The sequence below is a fragment of the Indicator indicator genome, chromosome 3, assembly GCF_027791375.1.
Source record: "Indicator indicator isolate 239-I01 chromosome 3, UM_Iind_1.1, whole genome shotgun sequence".
Classification (NCBI taxonomy): Eukaryota; Metazoa; Chordata; class Aves; order Piciformes; family Indicatoridae; genus Indicator; species Indicator indicator.
This window is the reverse complement of record NC_072012.1, coordinates 45,170,431-45,192,048: the sequence shown is the minus strand read 5'-3', so window position 1 is coordinate 45,192,048 and position 21,618 is coordinate 45,170,431. Positions and strand designations below refer to the sequence as shown.

At 44.4% G+C, this 21,618-nt stretch overlaps 1 protein-coding gene across 1 annotated transcript in view; it reads right to left on the bottom strand.

Annotated features, from left to right (window-relative positions):
* ANO2 (anoctamin 2) overlaps positions 1–21,618 on the bottom strand; it is a 158,816-nt gene that overhangs the window by 37,641 nt on the left and 99,557 nt on the right. Inside the window, exons 15-17 of the mRNA XM_054399996.1 lie at positions 14,507–14,581; positions 5,193–5,394; positions 1,250–1,361 (exon numbers count right to left, since the gene is read on the bottom strand). Coding sequence (XP_054255971.1) covers positions 1,250–1,361; positions 5,193–5,394; positions 14,507–14,581 — 389 coding nt within the window. The remainder of the gene's footprint in view (positions 1–1,249; positions 1,362–5,192; positions 5,395–14,506; positions 14,582–21,618) is intronic.

The window sequence follows — 21,618 nt, the reverse complement described above, 5'->3', positions numbered from 1 at the left end:
TGCTGAGGTTATTCTGGTTTTAGAAACAAATTCAAACCAGTTGCATTTCAGAACAATCATACAATCATAGAAATGTCAAGGCTGGAAGGGACCTCAAGGATCATCTAGTTCCAACCCCCCTGCCAAGGGCAGGGACACCTCACACTAGATCAGTTTGCTCAGAGCCACATCCAGCCTGGCTGCAAAAAACCTCCAGGGATGAGGCTTCCACCACCTCCCTGGGCAACCTGTTCCAGTGTCTGACCACCCTCATGGGGAAGAATTTCTTCCTAACATCCAATCTGAATCTACCCACTGCTAGTTTTGCTCCATTCCCCCTAGTCCTACCACTTCCTGACACCCTAAAAAGTCCCTCCCCAGCTTTCTTGTAGCCCCCTTCAGATACTGGAAAGTCACAATAAGGTCTCCTCAGAGCCTTCTCTTCTCCATACTGAACAGCCCCAACTCTCCCAGTTTGTCCTCATAGGAGAGTAGCTCCAGCCCTCTGATTATCCTCGTGACCATTCTCTGGACACGCTGCAGCATGTCCAGATCCTTCTTGAAATAGGGGCTGCAGAACTGGATGCAGTATTCCAGGTGGGGTCTCAACAGAGTGGAGTAGAGGGGGAGAATCACCTCCCTTGCCCTGCTGGCCACACTTCTCTTGATGCAGCCCAAGATCTGGTTGGCTTTCTGGGCTGCAAGTGCGCAGTATCTGAAGGGGGAAGAAAGCTGGGGAGGGACTTTTTAGGCTATCAGGTAGTGACAGGTCTAGGGGGAATGGAATACAGCTGGAAGTGGGGAGATTCAGACTGGACGTGAGGAAGAAGTTCTTCCCCATGAGAGTGGTGAGAGCCTGGAATGGGTTGCCCAGGGAGGTGGTTGAGGCCCCATCCCTGGAGGTGTTTAAGGCCAGGCTGGATGAGGCTCTGGCCAGCCTGATGTAGTGTGAGGTGTCCCTGCCCATGGCAGGGGGGTTGAAACCAAATGATCCTTGTGGTCCCTTCCAACCCTGACTAATTCTATGATTTTCTAGTCCACCCCTGGACTTATCTAGCCTCTGGAGTTCTGTAACTTTGTGGTTCTTAAAGGCATCCAGCCTCAAACCATGACAGATATGTTTTTCCACAGCAACTGAAGGTGGACAGTCCCACACAGTGTCTGGACTCCTTTGTCCCCATTTTTAAACACAGTTCAACCACTATAATCATGCATAGACACATAAATATATGTACACAGAAACATTTACAGTACAGGATATATATCCTACCTTCCTTTAAAAAAGGCAACATAGAAAATTGGTGCATAAGAATTCACAAACTTCAGTAGGAATGCCTTCAAAATCAGTCTCTCCTCAAAGGTTTTCTCTGTTTTTGGTACCTCTGGGGGAAAAAAAAAAAAAAAAAAGCACACCAGAGAAAGAAATTGATAAATGTGTAAAGAGAATCACAGAATCAATAAGGTTGGAAAAGACCTCAAGGATCATCAAAGTCCAACCTGTCACCCAAGATCTCATGACTACTAAACCATGGCACCAAGTGCCACGTCCAATCCACTCTTGAACACCTCCAGGGATGGTGACTCCACCACCTCACTGGGCAGCACGTTCCAATGGCAAACCACTCTCTCTGTGAAGAACTTTCTCCTCACCTCCAGCCTAAACCTCCCCTGGTGCAGCCTGAGACTGTGTCCAGAGTGTCTTTCCAAATTTCCATCTGGAAATTGACAATTCTTTGGTAGAGACATCATTAATCACAATGAACTTGATGCTCTGGTAGGCCTCTGACACCTTATCCCAAGTTGCTCATGGCTATCCATGCAATTCCATGGTGGCAAGAATCCCAACAGCTCCTGACATCTGGTCTAGGTCTTCCCCAGTCTCTTTCACTGCTTTGCTCAGAGATCTGAGCAGACCACATCACCACCTTCTGCTTCAGGTTTTATTTTATATAACCACATACAACTAAAACAATGAAGTACAAAGAATGGTCTGGGTTGGAAGGAACCTCTGAAGGTCATTCATAGTCCAACCTCCTCTGCAGTCAGCAGGGACATCCTCCACTAGATCAGGCTGTCCAGAACCCTGTTGAACCTCACCTTGAATATCTCCAGGGATGGGGCCTCAACCACCTCCCTTGGCTAAGGGTTCCAGTGTTCCACTACCCTCATGGTAAAGAACTAACATCCAATGCACTCAATTCTCAAGTGGTGGTGGCAAAGTATAAAGAATTTCATGCAGAAAAAATGCCTTAAAATTCATCATAACTTCCAGAGGGAAGACTTTGTCCTGTTCAGGAGACTGATTGACAAAGTCCTTTGGGAGGCAGTCCTGAAAGGTAAAGGAGTCCAGGAAGGCTGGACGTGCTTCAAGGAGGAAGTCCTAGAGGGGTGGGAACAGCCTGTTCTCATGCGCTAAAAGACAAGTCAGTGGGGAAGAAGGGACCTGGCTGAATAGAGAGGTTTGGCTGGAACTCAGGAACAAAATCTGACTTTATGGCCTTTGGAAGAGGGAGCAGCCCTCTCATGAGGACTACAAAGATGTGGTGAGGATACGCAGGGAGAAAATTAGGAGACCCAAAGCCCAACTAGAACTCAACTTGGCTACTGCTGTTAAAGACAGTAAAAACATGTTTCTATAAATACATTAACAACAAAAGGAGAACTAGAGAGAATCTTCATCCTTTACTGGTTGCAGTAAGAAATACTGTGACAAAGTATGAGGAAAAGGCTGAGGTGCTTAATGCCTTCCTTACCTCTGTCTTTAGTAGAACTAAGTTGTTCCTTAGACATCCAGCCCCCTGAGCTAGAAGACAGGGTGGGGGGCAGAATGAGACCATCACAATCCAAGAGGAAATGGTCAGTGACCTTCTACACCTCTTAAACATACACAGATCCTATTAATCCAGAGGGATTACACCCAAGAGTGCTGAAGGAGTGGGCAGATGTGCTCACCAAGCCTCTTTCCATTTGGGACACAGCAACCCCAAGCAAGGCTTGGAAAAGAGTGTTTGGAAAGCTGCCTGGTGGAAAAGGACTTGGGGGCACTGATTGACAAGGAGCTGAACATGAGCCAGCAGTGCCCAAGTGGCCAAAAAGGTCAGCAGCATCCTGGCCTGTGTTAGAAATAGTGTGGCTAGCAGGACCAGGGAGGTGATGGTCCTTCTGTACTCTGCATTGGTGAGGCCACACCTTGAGTATTGTGTTCAGTTTGGAGCACCTCAGTACAAGAAAGACACTGAGGTGCTGGAGCAAGTCCAGAGAAGGGCAGCTAAGGTGGTGAAAGGCCTGGAGAACAAGTCTTATGAGGAGCAGCTGAGGCAGCTGGGGCTGTTTAATCTGAAGGAGCCTGAGGGGAGATCCTATTCCTTTCTACAACTACCTGAAGGGAGGTTGTAGTGAGGTGAGTTACTTTCCCAAGTAACTAGTAATAGAAAAAGAATGGCCATGCTCTGCCTGAGCACTTAACTAATGTGAAAGCAGATCATTTTACTGTGGTATGTTCTTGACTTGATTTCTATTGCACAGTGGAAATGTGAAACAATAAGGTAGATCAAGAACTGTAGCTCTAAGAACTTCATTAACAATGCTACTGTACTTGTACAGTTTGGTTTTGTGGCACAGTTGGTGTAGTTTGATAATTTTGTTTGTTGTGGTTGTTTTTAAAAGAAGCATGGTGTGTATTTGAGCAGTAAAGGGATAGTAAAACTCTTAAGTAGAGTCCTCACTGCCTCAGCTTTATTTGTGATAGTTTCAACTGTGTTTTCATGCAAGGTCAATAAGCAATCTGGTGAGCCTCATTCACCTCTATGTGTAGAAAAGCTTCATTAAACCTTCCAAAGATTTGAGCAATTTGTAGATGACCTGCTGGATATATCCCTAGGACAACAGCTCAGGGCAAGAGGAGCATTGAATAACAGTGTTGAAGCTTTTAATTTGAGGGAGAAAAATCCCAGCCTTTGCCTTATGGGGAACTCCCACTGAGATGAGCTCAGCCTCTGAATTAAAATTTGCAGCCCATATATGGTTCCAGAGACACTCTCAGCATTTCACTCCCTCCTCATACCCAGATATATCACACTATACCAACTGGTGCATGCATAGAATTTGTCCTCTAGGTAGTGGAGTCTGCTACACAACAAATGCATTCAGCCAACATAGATGCATTAGTAGGAGAGAAAACTTTCACACACACAAAAAAAAACCAAACACCAAAAAGAAAAAAAAAAAAAGAGTAACAAACAAACCCCCCAATAAAACTAAAAAACAAACAATCAAACAAACAAAAAACACTAAGCACCCCTCCACCCCCTCATAAGATATGTTTTGTTTGTGCAGCATGTTACATAAAATTGGGCAGCTGAAATTTTCCAGGTTGAGAATGAGCTGAGATATCTGGCACATGTGCCTGAGTCCACTGAAGGAATTGCTGCCTTTATAAGGCACAAACTCAAGTAATTTTGTCCCCATTTGGCTGGTTTGTCCTTGATGTAAGAGAAATGGCAAGTGAGAAAATGAGTTTCAAGTCAGTTCTGACACCACTTGATTATCGAAGGTGACATATTCCAACCTGAAAATAGCAGTATGTAATACACAGGTCTGCTGGTCTGATCTGTGGTAAAGTGGCATTAGTGCCCTGCTTTGCTGGATCCACAAGAGGTGCATGGATTCCACCTGCATCTTCTACAAGCTCTCTGTATTCACAGAATCACAGAGTCACAGAATGTTAGGGGTTGGAAGGGACGTTGAAAGGTCATCCAGTCCTGCCAGGTCAGGTCAGGTTGAAAGGTCAACCCCCCTGCCAGAGCAGGATCACCTAGAGCAGATCACACAAGAACACATCCAGGTGGGTTTTGAATATCTCCAGAGGAGACTCCACAACCCCCCTGGGCAGCCTGTTCCAGTGTTTAATCACCCTCATGGTGAAGAATTTCTTCCTAACATCCAGTCTGAATCTACCCACTTCTGGTTTTGCTCCATTCCCTGTAGCCCTATCACTACCTGACACCCTAAAAAGTCCCTCCCCAGCTTTCTTATAGGCCCCCTTAGGACACAGGAAGGCCACAATGAGATCTCCTCAGAGCCTTCTCTTCTCCAGTCTGAACAGCCCCAACTCTCTCCGGCCATCTCCATACTGCTGTGAGAACTTTCTCACCTACTCCTATGCCAGTACACATAACATAGTAAGGAGAAAGGTGGTGAGAGGACAGTTTTACCTATTTCTGTCAGCCATTTGGCAACAGCTCCATAAATCTCATCGAGGATGAGTATGACGACAAGGTTAATGATGACCGCAGTGGCAGTCACGGTCACTCGGACGTTTGACCTGGGGCTCTCGTTTGTGCTGAATGACAAAGCTGCTGCGCTGGTGATCCGGTAAATGATCACCCCAAACACTGCTGAACACGTCAGCATGATCTGCAAAGAAACAGACAGAGAGATTAGTTCCAGTTTGGTACCACCATTTCCAACTGGCCCTGCTGAGGCCACAGCTTCAGTACGGAGTTCAGTGCTGGCTGCCACAGGATAGGAAAAGGCATTGAGGGGCTGGAATGTGTCCAGAACGGAGCAATGGGGCTACGGAGGGGTTTGGAGGGTGTCATAAGAGGAGTGGCTGAGAGAGCTGGGGTTGTTTAGTTTAGAGAAAAGAAGGCTGAGGGCAGATCTTATTACTCTCTGCAGCTACCTGAGGAGGTGTCTTGGTTTGAGCTGTAACAGCGCTGGACTGAGGACATAATGAATTTACCCCAAACGAGTCAATAAACACACTTGCATCATAAAATCCTAGAATGGCTGAGGTTGGAAGGGACCTTAGAGGTCATCTACTCCAACCTCCCCACCATGGGCCAGGATGCCTCTCACAACTAGGCTCAGCTGATCAAGGTCTCATCCAACCTGGCCTTCAACACCCCCAGGGAAGAGACAGCCACAGCCTCCCTGGGTGGCCTGTTCCAGAGCCTCACCACCCTTGTGCTGAAGAACTTCTTCCTAAGATCCAGTCTAACCCTGCTCTCCCTCAGCTTCAAACCATTCCCCCTTGTCCTGTCTCTAGACACCCTGATGAGAAGTCTCTCTGCAGCCTTCCTGTAGGACCCCTTCAGGTACTGGAAGGCAACTCTAAGGTCTCCCCAGAGTCTTCTCTTCTCCAGGCTGAACAATCCCAGCCTTAGCCTATCCTCACAGCAGAGGTGCTCCAGCACCTGAATCATCTTTGTGGCCATCTTCTGGACTCACTCCAAGAGTCCTGTGTCCTCCTTATGCTGGAGACACTAGAAGTGGAGGCAGGATTGGAGGTGGGGGTCTCAGCAGAGCAGAGTCAAGGGGCAGAATTCCCTCTCTTGCCCTGCTGACCACACTCCTCTTGCTGCAGCCCAGCACACAGCTGCCTTCTGGGCTGCATGAGGGCACTGCTGGCTCCTGGGGAGCTTCTCATCTACCAACACCCCCAAGATTCTTTCTTCAGAGGTACTCTCAACCCACTGTTCACCCAGCCAGTAGTTGTGGCTTGGATTGGCCCAACCCAGATGCAGGAACTTGCACTTTGACTTATTGAACCTCAGGCAGCTGGCTTGGTCTGAAGGACCTACTTGTACGTGGAACCCAATAGGCTTTAGTGGCTGAAAGAGCTTCACATCAGCACAGCACAGTGGCATCTTACTCTCTAGCTGTGTTTGTTCAAATAAAAATAGTAATTAGAAATATTTTCTTGTTATTATTATTTTCAGAATGACCTAAAGTGGTTTAGCAGGGCTTCAGTTTACATTTTTGTCCCAGAAGCCAATTAGTATCCTGGCATATTTCATGAGCTGGCTTTGACCCATGAGATGAGGAAAGTCAGCCCTGCTATTCGAGGTCGAGTTCCCACAAGAGGCATTTCAATTGCACAGAGCTACAGCATTTTGGTTTCAAAAACCCAAACCACTCCACAATGACATAAATAACAAGAAAATTCAATGAAATAACAACGAAAACCCCAGCAAATTTTCACAGCCATGGCAGGAAAGGGAGGGAGGGAGTCCATTTTTCTCTTTCATTTTTGCCTGTGGCAAGAATTCCAGTGTACATTCATTATTTTAGGTAAAATATCTTGAGATCCTCAGATGAAAGTGACTACCTAAACATGCAAGATTAGACTATGGCAATTATTGCAATGGGCCTAGGGGCCTAGATTCACTGTGCAGGTTTAAGGAAGTTTAACAGTTCACTTTAATGACCCAGCAATAGTTTATGGAATTCCTGGATACAAAGGAAGGTTGTCTTATGGAAAGAAAAAAAGAAAAAAGGAAAAAAAAAATAGTGCTGTTGCAAAAGAACCTGAAGAAGAATCAGAGCTACATAAAAGGATGAAGATGAAAACTTAGCACATTTAGTTTTAACAGAGAATTTGTTAAGTGTAATAAAAGAGAACAATCTGGAGAAACTCCTGGGAGATATCAGTTGAAATTCACAGATAAGTTGGGTGAGAAAAGAGTAATAAAACATTAGATTTAGTAAAACACCCAATTTTGACTTTTCAAAGGAATGAGTCATTACTGTGAAATGAAATGGAGGTGGAGGATGACATTTTATTTCATGTTAATAGTTTTTCATTCAAATACTGGCCTAAAAAAATGAAATGAAAATGTCTCCAATTGCACAAAATAGTATGTCCTCTCCTTTTGTAGTCCATAGAACAGTTTTCCTGCCTATTTTTATCTTTATCTTTTGACTTACCTATCAAACCAGCTGACAAAATTCTGATTCATGTTAAACAATCCTCTTAGGTTTTGCTGTGACAGAAGTGGTTCAGTGATTTAATTCACTTTCCACATCCAGAGTCACTCTTCCTTCTCTTAGCTTAGAATCATAGAATCAACCAGGTTGGAAGAGATCTCCAAGATCTCCAGTCACCCAGCCCTATCCAATCAACTAGACCATGGAACCAAGTGCCCCATCCAGTTTTTTCTTGAGCATCTCCAGGGACAGTGACTCCACCCCTCCCTGGGCAGCACATTCCAATGGGCAATCTCTCTCTCTGTGAAGAACTTCCTCCTAACATCCAGCCTATACCTCCCCTGGCACAGCTTGAGACTGTGTCCCCTTGTTCTGCTGCTGGTTGCCTGAGAGAAGAGCCCAACCCCCACCTGGCTACAACCTCCCTTCAGGTAGTTGTAGACAGCAATGAGGTCTCCCCTGAGCCTCCTCTTCTCCAGGCTAAACACCCCCAGCTCCCTCAACCTCTCCTCATAGGGCTTGTGCTCAAGGCCTCTCACCAGCTTCATTGCCCTTCCCTTGACACGTTCCAGTACCTCAACATCTCTCTGGAATTGAGGGGCCCAGAACTGGACACAGTACTCAAGGTGTGGCTTGGCCAGTGCTGAGTAGCTTGGCTTGGCTCACAGATTCCTTCCTCTTACTCACCTTTCAAATATCTGTTTTTTATTGTTTCTTTTCCCAGTGCCTTTCTTTGTGTTTTGTTTTTTGTTTTTTGTTTTTTTTTTTTTTACTATGATGGTGGACAAGGAAAAGCAGCAAAGTAAGCTTTCATGTATCCTTCTGGAGATGATGACCTTGATGGGCCTTCATAGACACCCAGCTCCATCTCAAGCTTCCCCTTAGAAGTGCTATCTTAACACAACAGGAAGAGTCAGCAAGGACAACCATCACTGAACAGGATATGAGGAAGTTTCAGGTCATGGAAGTTAGGTCATAGCAAACCCTTAAACCTGACCAAAAGTTTTAAGAGATCCATAGCAAGGAAGAAGATTGTTGGATGAGAAGAGACTGTCAGAGGCTTGCACTGTTGCAGCCTTTTCAATGTATGCAGTGCCACAGCAAGATAGAGAAAGGGAAAATCGTTTTATTTCCTTCAAGGACAAAGGCACTGCTTTTGCAGAAGCTTGAGGGCTTCAGTAACTCCTCACTTGCCCAGCTTTTCTGAAACATCTGCTTAGACACAGATGGAAAAACACTCCCTTTAGGAGTCTTTATTATCTGTGCAGCCAGCTACAAGAGAAAATTGGGGGGGGGGGGGGGGGTGTAGGACTGCACAGTAACTCAGAGCATAGTTCTCACTCCCCAGACAGTCACTAAGGAGTGGTTCCTGTATCTTCACAGCATTTCCTTAGTTCATTACAACACTTTCCCCCCTCTCTCCCCCCCCCAATTTACAGGTTAGATGGTCACCTTTTATTCAGGTTCTTGCTCTGGGGTTTGTTGTCATTGTCAACTTTTCACCCAGCCAGCTCTATCCCCTGCTTATGAAAGGCAGTTTCTTCACCAAGTATCTAAACTAGTCCATCAAGGACTGAATTGCTTCGAAACAGATGTGAAAATTGGCTGCAGGAATGGTCACCTACTGAGCCTGGTATGAATGAAGACAAACAGGAAAACATACTAGATCTGAGGAGGAAGCTATAAAACCCTGTGGGCTAGACTGATACCTTCATCCAAGAAGGACAGCAATTTAATGACCAAATAGTTCTCTGTCTCCCCAGTGGGGCTATTCTAGAGTCAAGTATTATGCCACATGAGTAAGAATAGGGCAATGGGGTCCTAAAGAAGGAACAGGCTGAACTCTTGTGCATTGCTCCATGTCATCCTGCTCTCTGCCAGCAGCTACCAATGTTTCCATCCCATGCTGGGAAATCCTTGCCACAACACATACCCTCTAGTTGTGGAGCTTCTAATTTGTGACATATATTATTACTAGTCACACAAGCCAAACTTTTGTATGTCCAGCTAAGCCTAGACCTCCTGCTACCACTGGTCTCAATGGGCAAAAATGAGACCTGTGAACTTCTAAAATCCCTGAGAAATACACTGCTTAAATCTAGGTTGATCCTTCTGCCTCCTCTGCAGTCAAGTGAGGCTTTGGGTACAACAAAAGAGCTGTGACCAGACTTTAAAGTATCCATAAATATGTAAAATAATAATTGGAGTTATTTGGTAGTGAAAAACATCAAGCCTGACTGAGCAAGAGAACAAGGACAACACTTTTTTCTCAACCCACACTTTTAAAGAAAGAAACAAAATACCCAGCTTAACAAAGACAAAAGAAAAGTCAGAAAGAAAAAAAAATACATCACAGATCTTGAAAGAAGATTCACTAAGGTGAAGAATATGAAATGTGCAAATGAAAAAGACAAAAAGAAGGTTGTACAAGAAGAAAACCATTTGCAGCTTTAACAATCATCAGGGGTCTGGGGTGCATTACGAGGAGTGTCCCCCTCTGCTTTGCCCTAGTAAGACCTCGCCTGGAATTTTGCATCCAGTTCTGGGCTCCCCAGTTCAGGAGGGACAGGGATCTACTGGAGAAAGTCCAATGGAGGGCTACAAGGATGCTGAAGGGACTGGAGCACTGCCTGATGAGGAGAGGCTGAGAGCCCTGGGGCTGTTTAGTCTGGAGAGGAGAAGACTGAGAGGGGATTTAATAAATGTTTATAAATATCTGAGGGCTGAGTGTCAAGAGGGAGGGGAAAGGCTCTGCTCACTTGCACCCTTGACAGGGCAAGGGGCAATGGATATAAACTACAGCACAGGAGGTTCCACCTCAACATGAGGAGGAACTTCTTCATTGTGAGGGTCACAGAGCACTGGAACAGGCTGCCCAGAGAGGTTGTGGAGTCTCTTTCTCTGGAGACTTTCCAGCCCCATCTGGATGTGTTCCTATGTGACCTGCACTAGCTCCCTCTGGTCCTGCTCTGGCAGGGGGGTTGGACTCAATGATCTCTGGAGGTCCCTTCCAACCCCTAACATCCTGTGAGCCTGTGAAAGCATGGCATGTAAAGCTGAGGGATGGAGAAACAGAACACAGCAGCATCATTCTGTAAAAGTGTAGACACCGTGATGGAAAATACCTACATGCTGCCCTTGTGCTGCCAGACACTTTGTGCCAGAAAAAGGTGGTATTAAGAATTTAAGAATCACTTTTGCAGCACTAGAAATTCCTGACTCTGTGTGTGCATATCTGTGATCTGTCATAATTAAAACAAAACAAACAAAAAATAATTCTGTGTGGATAATAACAAAAGAGGTAACAGAGGTAGATGAGACCTATTTATTTCCCTCAGTGTAATTCTGTTGCCCACACTGGAAATAAACTTTAGTCTGTTTCCCAATTCCTGTTTAAAAATCCAGCAGGAGAGGAGAGAGTGGAGAAGGGAGAAGGGAGAGAGGGGAGAGAGGTAAGAAAGTAGAGAGAGGAGAGGGGAGAAGGGGGACAGGGGAGAGGGGAGAAGGGGGAGAGGGGAGAGAGAAGAGGGGAAAAAAGAGAGGGGGGAGAGGGGAGAGGAGAGAGGAGAAAGGGGGGAGAGGGGAGAGGAGAGAGGGGAGAGAGGGGAAAGGGAGAAGAGGGGAGAGAGGGGAAAGGGAGAAGAGGGGAGAGAGGGCAAAGGGAGAAGAGGGGAGAGAGGGGAAAGGGAGAAGAGAGGAGAGGGGAGAGGAGAGAGGAAAGAGAGAGGAAAGGGGGGAGAGAGGAGAGAGAGAAGAGGGGAGAGGGGAGAAGAACATTACATAGAGTAAAGAGTAGATTATAATCTTCACATGGGAAGGTAGGACTAGCTCTCTTTCATCAAAAGCTGACTCGAATTTTTTGTCTTCTGCAGGTACTTACATCCTACCCATGCTCAAAATACTCTAAAAAGAGAAAGAAAACTGTTGTGGCCACTTCTCCGAACAGTGAAAGCAAACAGCTCCTCTAGTTGCTAACAGAAGTTGAAAAATTGAAGCTCTTTCTTTTACCTTGATAAATCTCCTTGAGATGTTACAGTGAGCAGGGAGTGTAATGCATAGGCTATGACTCAGGAAAGCACTTTAAGCTCATGCTTAGGGGAGATTTAAACATGTGGTTAAAGTCAAGAGCACATGTAAGCACCTTGTCTGCAAAGCAATGACTTGCAAAAGCTAAATCACTGCTACAAGCCAGCCCTGCTCAGTATACTCTAAGTCTCAACTGATGACAGTTAGAGGTTCTATTTGCAAAGCAAATGCTTGGTATGGCTCAGTACAGTAAACTCACTCACAATGTTGTAATGTAAATGTAATATAAATATGTACTTCACACATGTGAACGACACACCTAATATGTACAGAAAATATACTTAATATGGTTTGGGTTGAAAGGGACCTCCAAAGGTCAGCTAGTCCAAACACTCATGCAGTCAGCAGGGACATCCTCCACTAGATCAGGTTGCTCAGAGCCTTGTCCAGCCTAACCTTAAATATCTCCAGGGATGGGGCTTCAATTACCTCCCTGGGCAACCTGTTGCAGTGTTCCACCACCCTCATGGTAAAGAACTTGTTCCTAACAGCCAATCTAAATCTGCTCTTCTCTCATTTCAAACCATTGCTCCTCATCCTACCACTCTAGGCCTTTGGACCAAAGCAGTCCCCCTGCTGCCATCTTGTAGGTACTGGAAAGCTGATCTTAGGTCTGCCTGGAGCATTCTCATCTCCAGGCTCAACAATCCCAGCTCCCTCAGCCATAGTACAACCTAAGTGCTCTTCCAAGTGGAAACAGGACTGAGTATATTCATATTAAAAGAAGGATATGGAGGTGCTGAAAGGTGTCCAGAGAAGGGTCATGAGCATGATCAGAGGGCTGGAGCTCCTCTCCTATGAGGACAGACTGAGAGCGTTGGAGTTGTTCAGTCTACAGAAGAGAAGGCTCCTAGGAGACATTCTTGTGGCCTTCCAGTATCTGAAGGGGGCTACAAGAAAGCTGGGGAGGGACTTTTTAGCGTGTCAGGAAGGGATAGGACTAGGGAGAATGAAGCAAAACTAGAAATGGGTAGATTCAGATTGGATGTCCTTGTAGCAGAGGTATTCCAGCCCCCTGATCCTTTTTGTGACCCTCCTCTGGACCTGCTCCATAAATACATAAAGACGTATTTCCATTAATTCAACCTCAGTATTGTCATGGCTTAAAAGGACTGTTAACCCATCACAAATATAAATATAAATATAAAATGGTTTTGGTTGGTAGAAAAAGAAATTAAACCTTCACAAGGCATCTCTTGCAATAGATGCAAGTTTCAACCAATGTGAAAAACTCTTCACTGTTGTAAAATAAGTTAGTCCCAAAGTAAATTTCCCACTTCAGATGTTGCTGTTGTGTAAAGCAGTGTATTTCACTGGCTCTGGGTGTCAATGCATGCTTTCGTTCAGCACTTTCTATAAGCAGAGGGATGATGGGATCCTTGACAATGTAGTTTAAGGTTTCCTATACAGCCTTTCCTACTGCTGTTTACAAAGTCTTGCTGCTTGATGATGTGTTTATGGTCTGGTGGATATTTCACTAGGCCATTGGTGTCCTCACTTTACTGCTGGCTGACCTGCACACCTTATACTTCTTCTCAAGTGAAGATTATAGACCACAGTCTTCCTCAACTACAGTACAGTCCACCCATGAATGTATGTTGAACACACATTTCTCAGCAACAGATTTAATTCACCTGCGTCTCCCCTGTTCAGCAGGCTTCTGAATGTCATCCTGACTGAACATACAGAATACTGTGGACACGAGGAAATAGACAGTGAGCTTCCCTTCAGCAGATAATGGAGAGTGAAGCAGAAACCCTGTGGGAAAGACAGCATTGAGGAACAAGCTGCTGCCATCACAGCAAAATCATTCAGCCAACAGCCCTCTCATAAAAAGCCCTTGGAAAAAAGATGAATAAAGGTGGACATAAGCATTGAGATCTGTGAGTCTTCACAGAATCACAGAGTGTTAGGGGTAGGAAGGGGCCCAGAAAGATCATCCAGTCCAACCCCCTGACAGAGCAGGATCACCTAGAGCAGACCACACAGGAACGCATCCAAGTGGGCTTTGAATGTCTCCAGAGGAGGACTCCACAACACCCCTGAGCAGCCTGTTCCAGTGTTTTGTCACTCTCACATTGCAAAAGTTTTTCCTTATGTTCCTGTGGAACCTCCTTTGCTTCAGCTTTCACCCATTGCTCCTTGTCCTGTCACTGGACATCCCTGAGCAGAGCCTGGCTCTCTCCTCCCAACACTGCCCTGCACATCTTTATCAACACGAACGAGGTCACCCCTCAGGCTCCTCTTCTCCAAGCTAAGGAGCCCGAGCTCCCTCAGCAGGCAGATCGTCCACTGCCTTCAGCAGCTTTGTGTCTCTGTGCTGGGCCCTTTCAAGTAGTTCCCTGCAGTCCTTCTTGAACCGAGGGACCCAGAACTAGACACAATATTCCAGATGTGGCCTCAGCAGGGCAGAGTAGAGCAGGAGAAGAGGCTCTCTGGACCTACTAACCACAGCCCTTCTAACACACTCCAGGATGCCCCTGGCCATCTTGGCCACAAGGGCACCTTGCTGGCTCATGGGCATCCTTCTGTCCATCAGGACTCCCACATCCCTCTGCACTGTTCTCCAAGTTTTCCTAGTAGGACACAGATTTCTCACAAGCACCAAGTTATAAACCTAGCTTTCTTCAGACTTTTAGCATCTTTGAGGACACATTCAGGATTCCACTCAAGATGCTCTTTACAAAGCTTCTCACACCTCATAAAGATGCAGAAATCCAGCTTATATTACCATAAATAAAATCAATCCCAAGTTTGCTGCATATCCAGGCATACGGTCGCTCCAGGTCAGCTTCTCCTTTTCACCCTTTAGCAAAACACAAAGATAAAATATTACAGAACTGTACCACAGCGAACATTGGAATTAGTAAGATCTGTTATTGAAAAATGTTTTTTAGTCCCCTGCTCCTGTTATAATTTTAAAGGTGATTATGAAACTTAGAGCACTGATCTTTGAAAGCAATTTAACTGGAGAGAAAAGAGATTAAGAGGGTAAATAAAGGCAAAATAAAAATTATCTCAGTGCCCATAAAACACAAGAGGTAACCATGGGATTAATATTTGCCAAAAAATAAAAGAACAACCCATGTATTTATCTCTAACTAAACTCCAGCCTTGAAATTCACTTGAATGTCGATTCAGGCAAAGCAAGATTCAACCCTTTATTTTTTAACTGCTGGTTGTAAAACTTCAAAGGAGACTTGAGACAGAAATCATGAAAAGAAAACTACTAAAGGACGCAGATTTTTTTGTCTAATGGTTACCTTAGCCTAAGATAATTCTGGCAAAGACACCCAATCCTTTTGGTACCTGGTGTATAGAAGAGTGAAACTACAAAAGCAGCCCTTCTCTGTGATCTCTACTGCCAGCCTTGTTTTCTTTGTATACAAACAACTCTTCATTGCCTGACTTAAAGCAACTGCGATCAGTGAAATCTAGCAGGCTTTGAGTCTCCCCAAGCAGACCTCTAGCAATGTGTGCATCTAAAGAATACATTTGAATGTAGGTTTTATAGAAGAAATATGATTCCCCTCCTCTCCAAGTAGGTTTCTTGAAATAATAACAAGGTCATTACTTTGTTTGAGTTGAGCTAAAAGTGTATAATCAAATTAGTTAACCACACCGAGCCAGCTGCTGTTTGCATTTCTGCGAGCCCCCGGTACTATCCCAAGGACAAGCACCTCACTTCCATTAGAGTCAACCCAGAATCATTCTGAATTTAAATGAATCTAAATCAGATTAGAATCCAAGTCAAAGGTTTCACAGAAACCATATTGTGCCTTTGGAAAAGTTTATCCCAAATCAGCACTAGGAATAGAGTAAAATACTCCAAGGGCAGAAATTCTGCCGTGAGTTTTGTCACGGAGCTTATTGGGATGTGGAATTACACCAAAGGCATGATCTTGTCTACACACCTACTGCCCTTGTGGCCATGCCTCAAACACTGTGGGAAGTACTGTTATTCAGCATCCCCTTTGCTCAGCTCAGCTGTTCAAACAGAGCATGCCTCCTTTGGGAGAATGCTGGCAGGACTAGGCCATAGCAAACCCAAGCAGAAGCACAAACAATTTGGCCCAATGTATGCATCACATAAATACTCCATACAGTACATAAATGGAGTCCATCATTTAGCTGGAAGGCTGCTTTAAAAAGCAGTTCTGTGAAAGAACAGATGCATTTAATTTCATTTTGGCTTTTACCACTCAGTAATTACATAAGACATAAAGAAGGTCTAAGTGATTATACTCCAAGAAGACCTGAAGGACACCATGTCTAACAATTTCACTAGGGGAAAAACACTAAAGACATCAAATAGCAGAATGAGTTAATGCTAGCCAAAACAGTTAAAAAAAAGAAGAAAATCTTTTATAAACATATTGAGGTGAAAAGAGAAAATTGTGATTTATACAAAAGAGCCAAGAAGGAGGAAACATGACCAAAAAGGTGACTTCAGAAATCTCTCTAGCATTAAGAGCTGTGGAAAATAAAAATCCAAGATATCAGATTCAAAGTTTCACAGAATATGAATCATCCTCTCAAATCCTAAGTGGCAGAGTGACTAAGACTTTTCATGTTTGGGGGTTTGTTTGATGTTTCTAGTGGTGTAAGATCTTTGAAAAACCAGCCTCAGTCAGGATTCTGTCACAATGCACTGGCTTCAAAAGTCAAGAAAGAATAATCCAGTGCTGGGAGACTGCTGATAACAGCTCAGCAACTTACAAAACTGAGAAATCAAGAAGTACTTTAAGAGATTATTGTCCATTATGAAAAAAAGAAGCAATTATTTGTCCTACCTCCTTTTATTTTTAATTTTTAGTAAAAAAGGACAGTTATAGGAAAGAAGAAAAAGTAGGAAAATTGAGCAGTGATTGACATTTACTTTTAGAGTTGAATATCAGGAAGCTTAGGTGAGTTTATTTTAATTTATTCATGTTGATTTAATTTATGACTGTTTGAAACAGATTTAGATGGTGAGAAATAAAAACATCACCTCCTTCCCAATTTCTCTCCAGGGTCAAGTTCAGTCCTTCACTCCTGGCTTCATTATTTCCCTCCTCAAGGGGTACAGGAAGATGAGGAATGGTGGTTTATGTGGATCAGTATTTAACAACTTCTCTCTACTGTTCCTTCCTCCTTACACTGTTCCCCTGGTCTATCATGGATCCTTCCATGGGCTGCAGTCCTTCAGAATAAATCCTCACCATGGGGCTGCAGTTCCTTCAGGAAATACACATCCATTCCAGTATGGGGTCATCCACAGCCTGCCATGTGGCTGTCTGCTCCATGGTAGCCCATTCCTTGGCTTGCAGGCAAATACCTTCTCCATTATGGTCTCTCCAAGGGCTGCAGGCTTCTCATGTACCTTGAACTCCTCCCCCTTTCCTCCTGCTTTCACCTTGGTGCTCACAGGGTTGTTTCTCACACTTTTCTTCCTCTTGCCTTGCTGTCAGGCAGCATTTGACCCTTTGAAAACACAGGCACTTTCCCAGAGGTGTCACCATCTTGCTGAGGGGCTCAGCTATGCCCTGTAGTGGGTCTGTTGGAGCAGCCAGACTCTCGTGTTAGAATCATAGAGTCATAGAATGGTCAAGGTTGGAAGGGACCTCAAGGATCATCCAGTTCCAACTTCCCAGCCATGAGCAGGGACACTTTCCACTAGATCAAGTTGCTCAGAGCCCCACCCAGCCTGGCCTTAAAAACCTCCAGGGATAAGGCTTCTACCACCTCCCTGGGCAACCTGCTCCAGTGTCTCACCACTCTCATGGTGGAGAACTTCTTCCTAACATCTAATCTAAATCTTCCCTCCCCTAGCTTAGATCCAGAAGATACTCCTGCAGTCAATCCTGCCTGTCCTGGGGCAGCAGCAGCCAGTACATTTCTGGTGTTGGTGTAACACCACAAGGAAAATCACATTTGGCTTTGAATTGTGCCCAAGGCAACACAGTTTGAATAGAGCTCAGTGGACAGACACTTCAGCAGTACACTCCTAGTCTCTTTGTGCAATGAATGATACAAAGCAGGAAATTAAAAAGAGGAGAGAAGAGAGGATGCACACAGGAAAGGAGTAGTGAATAAAGGAAGGGAGAGAGGATCAGCATGCCATCTAGTCAGCTTTCTCTTTCATGCATGCGCTTCCTTTAACCTCAGGTGATTTTGCCTTGCGTTGCCATTCTCCGAAGCACTTGGCCTAGCAGAGATTTGAGCAAGTCACCTGAGCTCCTATGACATTACAAGAAGAAAGAAAAAGCTGGATAAAGATTTCACTGAATTACTTAGCATAGGTGGCACGAGTCAAATTCTGAAATGCAAATCCACGTAGTAGGCAGCTGGAAGCTGCTCTCTGTTCCAGCTCTTGCTAAGGAAAGTGACTCTATGAATTCGCTTGGTGCTTCCTGCCGCACCTGATTCTACTCTCTGACAAGAGTGCCATCTAGCAGCTAAAAGACTGTACTGTGAGGTGTCTAGAACACCTTGCCTGAGACCAAAATGTTCCACTTTGGCACTGCAGCAAGTGATTTATCTTAAATGAATGGAATTCATTCCTAGATTTGTTGTAGGATATGGCACACACACACACCCGTTCTAATCAGTAGGGTGCACTACAGATCATTCCCTAGATTTTAGATGGGTTAGGAAAAGCTTTCCTGAAGGTTGATGAAAACTCAGCCAATCAGGCAGGGGATCCTGTGGAGGAGTCCAAGAGACATATGCATTTATTGACGTAACAAGATGAAACTTATCATCTGAAGAACAATGTTAATGACAGATATATTGCACTGTGGAATATTCCCCAAGAGAAATGGCATTGCAAGGAAATATTTATATGCAGACAGACAGCTCACAACAGAGTTTATATTTTTGTGGGGAACCAGAGAAGATAAAAGATACATTTTAAAATCTTTCAGACTCTTGAAAGATATTTGCAATGGTATTGGAAGGGAAGATAGTTATTGCTCTAGGTTGCAGTGATGCGTTCCTCTTTTCATGTTTAATGTGTTCCATGCAGGAATGCAATTCTTTCCTATTAGGAAATAAAAACTTAAAAAGAATGAGAAAAGAACAACAACAACAAAGTAAGCACTGTCTAGGTTTTGCTTGATGGTTTACCTCCTTATGGATTACCATACATGGCAATGATCCAATATGTGCAGCTCTGTATCCTCCTGTGGGCCTCTGAGCTGTGGAAACCTGGAAATATGCTGCACTTGGATAGCACCAAGTGGCTTGGTGAAAACACTTCTGTGTTTCTCTGTGAATTAAACCACAGCCACTTTGCTCTAATCACAACTATTTCAGGTATTCATTGATATTTGCCCACAAGAGGACACCTCAAAGCAGGTGTTTCTAACCATCAGTCATGCCAGCTCAACCTGCACTTTCTGTCTTTTGCCTCCTGCTTTTAACTCACAGAATCACAGAACAGAACATTAGGGGTTGGAAAGGACCTCAAAAGGTGTTGGAAATGACCTCAAAAGGGGTTGGAAAGGACCTCCAACCCCCCTGCTAGAGTAGGATCACCTAGGGCAGGTCACACAGGAACACATTCAGGCAGGGTTTTAAAGTCTCCAGAGAAGGAGACTCCACAACCTCTCTGGGCAGCCTGTTCCAGGGCTCTGTCAATCTCACAGTGAAAAAGTTTTTCCTTATATTCACATGGAACCTTTTCCACTTCAGCTTGCATCCATTGTCCCTTGTCCTATCATTGGACATCTCTGAGCAGAGCCTGGCTCCATTCTCTTGACATCTTTATCAGCATGAATGAGGTCCCCTTCAGACTCCTCTTCTCCAAGCTAACGAGCCCCAGCTCTCTCAGCCTTTCCTCAGCAGGAAGATGTTCCACTGCCTTCAGCAGCTTTGTGGCTCTGTGCTGGATTGTTTCAAGCAGTTCTCTGAGGTCCTTCTTGAATTGAGAGGCCCAGAACTGGATAAAATATTCCAGATGCAGCCTCACCTGTTCTAAAGTTCACACTCTTTGTGAGGTTGCACCTGGGCAAACCCAGTGACTCCACTGGATTTGCACAGAGCTTCAATAACTGTCTGGAACTTAGCAAAAGATGTTCAGGGAAGAAGAGAAGTCAGGGACCTTCCCTCTTGGCTTCCCACAGTTTTTCACAGCTTGCAACAGCAGAAAGCTGCAAAATTATATTTCTCATGAGAAAATCCAGAAGTTCGTGTCTAAATGCAATCAGGAAACATCAAACAAGTAAAATGTCATTTTTATAACTGCACTCTCCTTTTAGTAGAAACAAAAGCTTGAATTTGCGTGAAAACTGTGCTGTCCAAATGAACATCTAGGAGCAGGAATCACAGTACCAAATAGAGCTCTTCTGCAGTTGTTTAATAGCCAAAATATTACATGTGCATTGCAGGCTAAAGACAAGTAATGAATCAAGCTTCTCCTGGAGTGAAGAGTCTTGACAATTTTACTTTGGACATGATGGAAGATAAAAGCAAGGAGAAAAGGACACTTCAGAGCTCTTGGCAGGTCAAAAGAAGTTAAGAACTAGGAAAAGCCCGGAGCATAGACACTTTAGGAAGGCAGTCAGTTCCAGGGTGGCACTACAAAAAGGAGGCACAACCAAGGTCCATCAGAATTTGTGGGATCCTGCACTGGCCCACAGTGCTAATTACAGCTAAGAAAGTGCACAAGTTCACAGGAGTGTTCCAGCCTGTATTAGGGATCATTAGCCCTCAAACTTCTGTGAGGAAAGGCAGAACTGTCACCACTCTGGGCATCTGCCAACGCCTGTGTCTATTCCTGTCTCAATCTGTCCCTAAGGTTTCTACCTTCATGCTCCCATGGAAGCTGTAAGAGCTTTTGGTTTTAAGACCCATTAAAAGGAAGAACAATGTTTTCTATTCTTCTCATTTAGAAAGCAGGGAGGACATTTTAAAATGTAAAGATGCCTGGTTTATGAACAATGCCACGTTTAAGGCTTACACGTGGGAAAGGAACTGCCAAGACTCATTTGGAGCCAGTTGAAGGGCTGCAAAACCTTTCATTAAAAGCTTTTTGCTGTCTTCAAAACAGGCAGAATAGCAGAGATACTCCACTGAAAGCCAGTGGAGCTTAACAGGCACATTGTAAATCATTGGCAGAAGCAATGCAGGATAAAGAGCTATGAGAAGAGTGTGCAAGGCTCAGTACTAAGATCATGGAAATTAATGGAATTTAAGGCTAAGCAGCATTACTCTTAACCACCCAGTCTTGGTTTCCTTTGTAACCACAGAACTTCCTTGAGATACTTTTTGCTATAAGGATAATAAATGTGGTTTCATTTCTTTTTTTTCCTTTTCCTTTTTCTTTTTTTCTGAGAAATCTCTAATCACAGCTTGAGCATTTCTATGATGAACAGTCAGTCACAAGCCTTATTAGGTCATTCCAATTGCTAATTATCCTAGCTGTTGACAGCCCATGGCTGATTTCCAAGCAGAATTTGCCTATCTACATCTTCCAGCCTTGGCATTTAGCTGCAACTTAAGAGCATCTACGGGCAGATTTTGGGGTTTGGCTGTAAGTTCTTACAAACTGTGACCAGGCCCCCTCTCTTGGCTTTTTTGCTAGCTTAGACCAATCACTCAGAATGAGGATAATCAATCAAGATCCAGCTGTGTTTCTTCCCCTTCAATGTGATTTGCAACAAATTTACCACAGGCTGCAGCCCTGACATGGGCCATTCACTTGGCCTTTCACGTAGCAAGGCTTATGAAAGCATAGAAACATGGAATCATTCTGGTTGGAAAAGACCTATAAGATCAAGTCCAACCATTCTCTAACTCTACCAAGTCTGGTGCTAAACCATGTCCCTCAGCACCACACCTCTGCATCTTTTAAACACTGCC